Genomic DNA, 10,409 nt, shown 5'->3' on the forward strand with positions numbered 1-10,409 from the left:
CCCAAAATGATTCATGTCCCGGTGTTGTTTAAAAATTAATTTCCATGTTTCGTTCCCCAAAAAGGCGACCTCGATACGAAAAATTATTCCAAAAAGACAATGTAGGCTAGTGTAAGTATGCGCCAATTCTTTTTAACGTTCACGACTGCATGCTTCCCAGTGTGCAAGGGTGTGTGTATGTGTGTGTGGAGCTTCCAACGAGCTACGAGCGTGTGCGTGAGTGAGCTCGAGAGGATGTGTAAATCCATGAGCCGTTGCGTGCGAAGCGCGAGCCTTGTCATTGAGAGGAATCCGCCACCTGAAACACGAGGATATGAACGCCACCCAATCGCGTATAAAGCATTCACCACATCTGCCAACGGGCTGCCCACTCATGTACACACAACCCATGAGTTCAGTTGGGAAATAGACAAATGTGAAAACCTAATGCAAAATATTCATTAGCTCTCAAAGAAGTGATTTATTACACTAATGCAAACTGTCAACAGTTGCGACCAGTTCTTTTCATAGCTTCAGGATCTTGTCTACTACAGCTATTGTACTTTTGTGGAAAGGAATATCAAGCTGTCTGACCGGGTTCTGTGGTGAGTTATTCAGTAATAGTTATTACTAGTTTGTTAAACTCTGTTTCTGTGTAATTCAAAACTTTGAAATTATGTTTTGACATTGTCAATTTACCTACTAGTGCCATGCGCTCCTTTGTTGTCAAACAATAGCACAGCAGCACGATGTAATCCGGATAGTCTTTCCTAGAATGTAATGTCATTATCTTAGTTTACACTCACACACTTAAGTCTCAAAGCTTTTTAATAAAATTACTTATTACAGTTGTATTAATAGGAAATAAGCTACAACTATTAATTGTGTGATAAGATTTTGAGAGTTTTTGACAAGGTTGATTGATATCATTCTAGTACCATGATTCCGCCGGGGGACTGTTTATATGCCGGGAGGAAGAGGAGAAAGCCTGTCCAAAAGCAGTTAAGTTTTATCCTGATTTCTTTTTTACATAATTATTCAGTTATTGTGTACAGAATAATTATTATTTTGGAAATACTGTGTGGATACCAATGCATTTCATTTTAATATCTTGAACTGGATTATGTTAGTTTCAGTAAGTGCCATAACTAAGTAAATAAATACGTGAAATGCACTGAAATGCAATTTTACAACGATTTATACCATTTAATTTGTATGTCAGGAAAAGTTTACTTTACAATGTAAGCTATATCTTTTCACTTGTTATTCTGGCTGTCTTTTTTTCATTCCAGTTATTGTTCTTCATTTTGTTAATTTATATATTTGATTGTTTAATTTAATTAATTAATTATTATTATTATTATTATTTCAGACATGGTTCAAGTTTCATTCATTATATTAATTTATTTCTGAGTAAATAGGCCTCCTGATTTGATGATTTGTAAGTTTTACTCATAAACTACTTTAATTTATTCTGCAAATTTGTGCATTACATCAGCATCAATATGGAGAGCCTAAAGGGTTTAGAGACACTTGTGAAACTTTCCTCAGTGTGAATTCAGGCACTTGTTTACTCCATAGATTTGAACTTCCTCATGAATTACACAGACTGGTTTTCAGAAGAGTCATGGAAACACTAGAGAACTGCTAAACACATTCCTCTTTGTCCATTTATTGGCACCAAGTTCAGTTCTTCACTTTAAAAAGTTTGTTTTAAGCACTGACTTTTGATGTTGAACATTCCATAAAATCAAATGGAACATCAGTCAACCAAAAGATTAAAAACATAAAAGTCCACAGGTAGCGCAAACCATCAGAACTTGTGATTATACTTATACCAAAGCAGTATATACCAATGTATGTCTGTATTTTAATTTAAAGTAGAAACTTGTTGAAACCTTATTAGATCTGTATTCCACGGCACAGTTGACTAACTCCTGGCCCTCTCATTTTTGACATCTGTGAACTGCCTTAACAGAAAACCAGCCTCGGCCAACCAGAAGTCCAACCCGTCCAAGCGGCACCGCGACCGGCTGAACGCAGAGCTGGACCGGCTGGCCAGTCTGCTGCCCTTCACCCCCGACGTCATCTCCAAACTGGACAAACTGTCCGTGCTACGCCTGAGTGTCAGTTACCTGCGTGTCAAGAGCTTCTTCCAAGGTAAGGGCCGCTCCCTTTTCCTCCTCAAACTGCTGCGTGGGCGTTTCGGTCATTTGCATAAGTCCGTTAGATTTTTTGGTGGGAACCCTCGCCAGCCAAACAAAACCCCGGGTCCACCCCACTCTGCCCAATCAATATCACGCTCTCTCCATGCTGCGGAGATGTGAAGCGTTATTCAGATGAGATCTGATGAAATAAAGAACTCAAATGTGTGAGTGGGTTCATTCATTCTGCCCCTTTTGGGTGAACAGCATTTGATGGGGGGTCTTTGTTTATTAAGGATTGACAATGAACATGTGAACGGTATCCCTGGTCAGAGTTTTGGGGCCTGAGTGGATATGTTCCATAAAACATATCCATCATGAATGCAGTGTATAGAAGTGTATACTGTTTTGCAGTGAGTTCTTATTTAATCAAATCATAATGAGTATCTTTAATGACTTTTTGTAAATGGTCTTAAGGAGATATTTTATAAATTTGTTGCTGAGCTGGGTTTGTTTGTCTGTTTTGAAGGTAGATGCTTTTGCTTCAGGCTGTATAAAGTGCTCACTCTTCTATGAGATTCTCTAATGTGGTATTATATAAAAAGGTCATCACCCCCTTAAACTACTGTGCATTCTTATTTCTCGTGATGTCCTCATGTGGCGTGGAACTAGGCTGAGTGACTCCATTTGCTGAATCATTTTTCCCACTTAGTGTCATCTTTCCTTAGTCTACTATGTATTTCAAGTCTTCATAAGACTCCTTTAATTAACTCTCAATTATTAATAAGACCAAGAAAAGAAACTATTTCACTCTTGGAACCTCAGTCTAGTGCCTACTCATGAATGAAGTCCTCATTTGCTACATTTGTATATTTTTTGGAATACAACCAAATGGTTTCTTGATATTTGTGACCCGAATAAGATGCAACTTGGCCTAAATTAGATGCAACTCCTGGAAGAGCCAGGAGCCGTGTATGGAAACTGGAAGTAATTCACCAGTTCAACTCAAAGTTTTGACGGGCAAAGGACGTTTTCTTTTCTGTGTGCTGGGTGTGGAGTGTGGAGCCACCATGGAGTGGACTTTAAAGCAGGAACGGGTCAGGGGAGCGGAACCCGGGTCTGTGTGCGTGGCACGCAGGTGTTCCTCCAGCTCAGCACCACACTCACACCACTAGGGGGACAAGCGCAAGTGCCAAGAGCTTGCACGCACTTTGCTGTGTGTATGTGTGTATGTGTGTGTGTGTGTGTGTGTATGAGTGTCTGTGTGTGTGTGTGTGTGTGTGTGTGTGTGTGTGTGTGTGTGTGTGTGTTAGAGAGAGTGAGTGAGAGGAAATAAGTTTAAAAATTACTTTCTTTAGAATCACTCAAAGGGAAGTTGTTTCTACATCTTAAAGGAAAACCTCTCTGTTCCTCCATCCTAACCCTGCTGTGTGTGTGTGTGTGTGTGTGTGTGTGTGTGTGTGTGTGTGTGTGTGTGTGTGTGTGTGTGTGTGTGTTCATAGTTTAGTTGGTGGATGATTTATGCCTAATCTCTAATTTGCGACTCTTAGTTCAGACATAGTTTATCACTCCCACGATGGGCCATGGGTCTGTGTTGACATTCTACACACCTACGCCTTAGCACAGTGGCCCTCTGCTGCAGTTTGCTGTTGGTCTGCTCTGGTTTTTGCCCCGTTCCTCCTGTGAATAATTGCAGCAGATTAACTGTCAGTGTGTTGTGAGGTGTTTCAGTAGTTTGTATATGTGACCCTTGCTACTCAAGACGACATTATTACGGCTCAACCTCAGTGGGTGCGGTGCAGATGTGGTATGGACCTGGTAGAGGTTCGGCTGCTGGCTGAGTGTAGATATTATCTCTGTCACAGCCTTGATCCCTCAACAGATATGTGATTAATACAGGCGTTGGAGATTTGAACTTCTCAAATAGACCTCACCTTTTCCTGAAATTCATCTTGCTGTGGCCTTCTGTGCATGGCCATGTGGGGGTTGGGTGTGTGTATTTTGTATGTGTGTTTGTTTTTGTATGTGTATGCATGTCTGTATGTCCCTGTGATGTGTGTGTGTGTGTGTGTGTGTGTGTGTGTTTTTCCTCGCTTTTCAGTTCCATATCCTGTCACCTTGTAATCCATGAAATATATCATGTCAAGACAGCTGATGTATGAGGAGCCGTGACAGGTTGGTTTGAGATTCAGATCAGGTGACTCTGGGTCATACAGTATAGATGGACAGGGGTCATCACTGCTTACTTTTGGGTGTCCTTATGTTTGTGTGGTCTTTTCTTTGCACATTTACCACCCACTTTGATGTGCTTTATAAATGAACTTAAACTGACATACCTTGCTTGGTCAGGGATATAGGAAATGTGAATAAAAGGCTTGATTTGCTAAATCTCTCAATCTCGAAACATGGCAGAGAGATGGAGAATTCATTGGTACTAGAGTATGGATTAGGACATTTAGCCTCAATGCGTCGCCTTCACAGAGGCCTTTGTGCTGTGGTCTCACATGAGTAATTGCATAGATTGGTCCTGCATGACAAAGGCCGTAAGTGACTGACCCCAAATCGTGTCTGGTCGCGACACAAAGTATTTTGCCTCGGCACGTCGGAGCTGAGAACCCAGCGTGAGGTCCTGTGAAGTCCTTTTGTTGGCCCAACACCATTGTTGAGTCTCTGTCCGGGCCAATTACACTCAAAGTCAGATGCTACTGCAATCAGGCAAACACACACACACAAACACCCCTACAGTATATACTCCCAAGCACACACACACACCTACATATTCCCAAACACATACCCATGTACACACTCTGCCTTGACAATATCAGCACTTGTGGAAGCAGAAAAACGACAGGAGACACAAATGCCACCATTAACTTCCTCTAGACCAAAAAAAGATGTAAGGAGAAATGCCCCTTTTGCATTTCCAATTTTACTTTTAGTGATAGTTTCCCAATAACTGTGACACTGAGGTTATTCTGGGACATTGTGACTTAAATCTAATTCATTTAAGTGGTACAGCTGCTGTTTAAAATACAAGCTCTACAGTAAGTATATGGTGTGATGCTATCCCTCCAGTTAGTCCAAAGGGTTGCACAGAAACATTAAAATGCGTACAAATGGCAATGATCAGTGATGTTGCTGAATTGTTCTCCTTGGCAGACTAGAGTGGCATGAAGTAGGGTCCATGCCATTGCTGTCCCCTGACCTTGGTGGACCTCCAGTGAAGTCGATCACCCCTGTGCCACGTGCACCTCCTTTTCATTGCCAACGGCCGTGCTTCCCCGTTGCCAGCCTCCTTACTACGGGAAGCACTTAGCCATCACGCACACAAGTAGCCTTCAAGCAGCCACTCACAATAGGCTTAGAGTGACAGCTAATAGGATTGGGGCATGCATACGGAGTGTAGTGGTGCTGTGCTGCATAGGTTTGATCTCTCTGGATGACCTTGTTTCAAAAATAAATGAGGCGAATGAAAAAGGGCCACGCACAGGTGACCGGAGTGCAGAGGTCTTCGGGAGAGCAGCGAGTGAGACCATGCCAGAATTGGATGCTCCTGGCCGCATGCAGGTGCTGAAGTATTGTCCGCTCTCCTAGCGGGATGCCAAGAGGTGTCACTGGGCCAACTGTGCCAAGTGAACATAGGACCCAGCAGGAGGACAGCTGAAATCCACCACCCGCCAGTTTATGAACTGTGTCTAGAGATTAGTTTAGCATAGCATAGCATAGCATACAGACATTAAGTATGTAGAGAGACGCTCAATACTACACCTGTGCGATATACATCGTTTTAAACACTGTCCAAGAACAATAGCGAGTCGACCAAGCCAAGTGTCAGCTGTGCACGAGCATTCATTATGGTAATGAGGGTGCTGCTGATTGAATGATGTAGGGCCGTGACCTGAAAGAAATCCCTACACCTCACCTTTCATGCTTTGTCAGTTCTCATGAATACATAGCAATGATCCCAGTGGAAAATTCTATCATATGCCTCCCCTGAATAATTTATCAGTGTTGAGTAGAAGAAGTTAGCACTACCCATCTTGATTTTATTTTTTTTCTCTTAGGAACCAGGAGGGATGATCTGCTGAATGTGTTGACCTTTTATGAGCCTTATGAGGACAGCATGAAGAGCATAAAGGGTAGAGGAGAGCAATTGAGTAGTAGAGGATGGGAGAGAGAGAGAGAAGCCCCAGTTGGTGTGGAGGGAGTGACTGTGGGAAGCTGTAACTCGCTCCAGCACATGAGGGAGTGATTGAGCCTCTGAGCTGAAGGGGGTGGAGGAGAGAGAGAGAGAGAGAGAGGGAGAGAGAGAGAGAGGGAGGGGTGGATGAGTGGGAAAGAGAGAGATAGTCAGAGAGCGAGAAAGGGAGAGAGACTGAACTAGAGAGTGGGAGAGAGAGAGAGAGACAGCAGAGCAGAGGCTCATGGGTAATGAATGCTCCAATGAGCCTTTGGCGAACGTTGCGTGACTGAAACCCTGGCAGAGCTGCACTCATTCCCCCCAGGCGTGCGCCGTGTGGCAAGTGTTCTACACACACCCCAAGTTTTGTTGCCGGCACCACACACACACACACACAGACACACACACACAAACACACACACACACACTGGAGTCTGCTTTTGATGACCACACGATGCACAAGTATGCGCCGCGCTGGTGGCAGACGCTGGGCCTAAAATAGGCTTCATGTAGCAGGACATGAGAGGGAGAGAGAGATAGAGAGAATGGGATAGATGGATAGAGAGAATGGGATAGACAGAGAATGGGATAGAGGGATAGAGAGAATGGGAGAGAGAATGGGAGAGAGGGAGAATGGGATAGAGGGAGAGGAAATTGCTGGCATTATCGTAGTAGGTGGTGAGGTGTGATTTTTCCACTGTTCCTTTTCAGATTCTTTTTTTTTGTTCTGCCTCTCTGATCAGATTTCTGTGAATGACCATGATTCAAATCGGAAACAAGCCCATCTCCCATCTACAAATAAAAAAAGGGAAGTGGAATGTGTAATAAAACACCGCAGCCTCATGATGTAGATCACATCACCGCACAGCACATCACAGCACAACATAGCACACTTCCCTATAATCACCTCAGCCATTTCCCCACTGGTTCCTGCACATGGGGCAGTGTTGCAATGCTACCCCAATCTAAATATTGGTAAATAAATGAATGAACTCGAATGCCAAGCTTCTGCAATGAATCAGAGCTGCGGCCAATTCTGTGATTTTTGGGGGGGGGTTTTGCCCATGGTAAGTCATGATACTGTGTTGAACTGGAGTGTTTGATCACTGGAATCAATTCATTGTGTTGGTGTACAAAACAGCTAGTCCAGAGAGGGCAGTAAAAGCTGCACCTTGGCTGTGATTGCAGACATGTGTGAAGGAAGTTCATCTGAGCCCCATTCGCCTTTAGTGTTTTTGTGTTCCCCCTCAGATCTTTTAGCAGTTGCATTCTTAGGCTATGATGCACTTCTACCCAGTTGCTCTCATTTGTGATTTCATGGCAGATTAATGGAGCTCAAGTTTCTTTCTCTCTCTCCCTCTCTCTCTCTCTCTCTCTCTCTCTCTCTCTCTCTCTCTCTTCTCTCTCTCTGTCTCTCTGTCTCTTTTCTCTCTCTGTCTCTCGACCACGTTGTTTGACATTTTGCCCGCGGCTGCAGGTGCATGACGTTGAAGGCTGTGATTTATTGCTCCCGAAAGCCGACATGATAGTCCAGCGGATGAGTCACACTGTCCAGGCACTCAGAGCAAGCAGCACTGGGTTAATGGAAACCCGAGGAGCACTACCAGCCAACCAGGGACTGTGCAGTGCCCCACAGCTCGTCCTGCTGACCCGGCGTGGTGGCACTGGCCCTGGCTCTGGGGCCAGCAGCAGTGGAGCAGGCAGAGGCTGCAGAGCTGTGCAGTGAGACAGAAGGGCCACACTTGGCTCATCTGTCTCTTCCCTGTTTTAGGGGGCCAGAGAGAGAGAGAAAGAGAGAGAGAGAGAGAGAGGAAGCTGGCATAAGGGGGGCACTGTGACTGGCACTGGAGCCAATGGTACCAGCACCGTGTGATGTGGTTCAGTGGGGGAGATGTGCCATGCCACGGAAGGCTCTCTCTCTCTCTTCTCAGTATCATGCTCAAATTGGCCCCTGAAGCGCAGGGAGCTCCTCTGGCGTTTGGCAGCCGCTAAACCCTTCTTGGCAGATTCTCCCCGGGATTGCGTGCAGAACAGGGAAATTCCATTAGCCAAACCACCCACACCCCCCCCCCCCCCCGCCCTCCTGTCGCTCCCTCCACCCCTCTGTTCTACCCCCACCACCCCCACCCCTGGCCCTGGCTCCTCCACCTCCCTCCAATAAATGCTCAAGTGTTTGTTTTCATCATCTGTGAATACATCGGCTGCAAGACTAAGAAAACGGTTTGACGCCTGTCCCTCCCTCCGTCCAAGAAAGCAGCAACTCTGGCCAGTCTATCCCCAGATCCCCTACATCTGGTCTGTCCTCTCTGGAGAGCACCGCAGATTTTTTTTCCTCATTTTTTCTCTCTCTCCCTCTCTCTCCCTCTCCTTCATCCTTTCAGCAGGCTGTTTCAGTTCTTCCTGAGTTTTCTTCTCTCATTCAAGTATGCAAGGCTACTTGGTCCTGAATGAATGTTTATCAAAGCAGATGTAGGAAATTTGATTCCTCTTTCAGACATATTCAGCACCTCTGCATGTGATTAAAAGCTTTTTCTTAGACTGTTGTCATGAAGGAACTCTTTTAGTAATTTCCTAAGCATTACTGCTGAAAGAATATCACAGCTTCTCCATCTGAAAGCTGTTTTCATTTGTAGTTGTGTCTCAGAGGAAAAAAACATCATGTCCAGAAATTCTATTTTGAATTTCTGGATGAAACATTCTTTCATGTCAAGGCGAAGGTCAGATAATTACAATAGAATATGCACTGTGGTTATGTGGAAGCCCTCCCATCTCCACAAGCATGTAAATGCACATGCAAAGCATGCGAAAATCCAGAGAAATATATAGATGTACTGCATCATCCAAATGCATCAGACTCAAGTTTGACACAAGCATTGTTAACAGTGAGTGTGAGAGCATTCAGATTGCCTCAAAGACAACATTCATTGATATGTGAGGGTCTGCCTCCGCAAGCAACTGGAAACCAATTCATCTGCACGCAATGCCGTGCGAACCGGCGGTAAATGACCCGAATATGTCATAAAGGAGTTTGGCGTTAAGCTCTGTAGCATTGCGTGACAACTGCAATAATGTCCGCCTGACATGGTGTGTCATTTTGCCGAAGCTGTTTTTTTCCTCTCCCTTTCCTCCTCTGTTCTCTCCTCCTCCCCATAAGCAGAGAGCTCTTCATGCACTGGTACCTTGTCACTGTGATGTAATGTCACGAACATGGTACCTTTTCTGTGAACAGCCATCACCGTAAGAATCTGGGCTGGTGATTCAGGTGTGTGTGTGTGTGTGTGTGTGTGTGTGTGTGTGTGTGTGTGTGTGTGTGTGTGTGTGTGTGTGTGTGTGTGTGTATGTGTGTGTGTGTGTGTGTGTTGCGTATGCATTCTACGGCATCCTTAATATTTGTGTCCCTGTACCATTTTCTTCATGTGGACATAAATAAATGGTTAAAACGTGTGTGTGTGTGTGTGTGTGTGTGTCTGTTTCTTCTCTATGGTCATTATCATCTCCTCGGGTGGATTAGCAGATGATCACTCCGGAGTTCTTTTGTTCTCATAGGCAGCTTTGACAACAGTGCCTGTATTGATTTTTTTGAGAAAAAACTCCTCCAAAAATGACCTTGCATTTTTTAGTCCATGTGTGATATGAGTGATTTCATATTTAATATTGAGATATTGTCAGATTTGTTATATACCGGTATTTGTGTGTGTTTCATCGCTGGGCTCTTCTATGTTTCGGACATGACAAGTCAATACCACGACAGCGCTATCAGAGCTTGTATAGACTAGAGCTTTGCAGCTATGGATTGTTGGAGTGAATATTATCTTATGTCACAAAACAGTGAGCTCAACTCCTCTCAATTAGAGAACTTAAGGGGTGTATCGATCGACCCCCCCCCCCCCCCCAACACCACCCCCCAATCCCTTCACCCTTACCCCGCCTGACCCACCCCATAATTATGGCCGATCTGTTTGGGTAAAAACATCATCAGCTTTCGTTCCCTGACAGATTCACCCTCAGTGATCCTCCATCAGCTTACATGTCAAACGGGCCTTAAACCTAATTGAGGCTGGAAGAGGTACAATTGGAAAGGTGCCAGATGTCCCATTGTTTATGTG

The 10,409-nt window shown here is 44.4% G+C and overlaps 1 protein-coding gene across 2 annotated transcripts in view; it reads left to right on the top strand.

The window, feature by feature from the left end:
* Nucleotides 1-501: 501 nt before the first annotated feature.
* The window catches only part of ahrrb (aryl-hydrocarbon receptor repressor b), a 28,332-nt gene continuing 18,424 nt past the window's right edge, over nucleotides 502-10,409 (top strand). The window contains exons 1-3 of one of the 2 annotated variants that reach the window (XM_042093108.1): nucleotides 502-584; nucleotides 915-980; nucleotides 1,958-2,139. In XM_042093108.1, coding sequence (XP_041949042.1) covers nucleotides 919-980; nucleotides 1,958-2,139 — 244 coding nt within the window. In that variant the 5' untranslated portion in view covers nucleotides 502-584; nucleotides 915-918. Of the gene's footprint in view, nucleotides 585-845; nucleotides 981-1,957; nucleotides 2,140-10,409 lie in introns of those variants that run through there. The other variant, XM_042093117.1, reaches the window with a different exon arrangement.

This window comes from Alosa sapidissima, chromosome 1 (assembly GCF_018492685.1).
Source record: "Alosa sapidissima isolate fAloSap1 chromosome 1, fAloSap1.pri, whole genome shotgun sequence".
Taxonomy (NCBI): Eukaryota; Metazoa; Chordata; class Actinopteri; order Clupeiformes; family Clupeidae; genus Alosa; species Alosa sapidissima.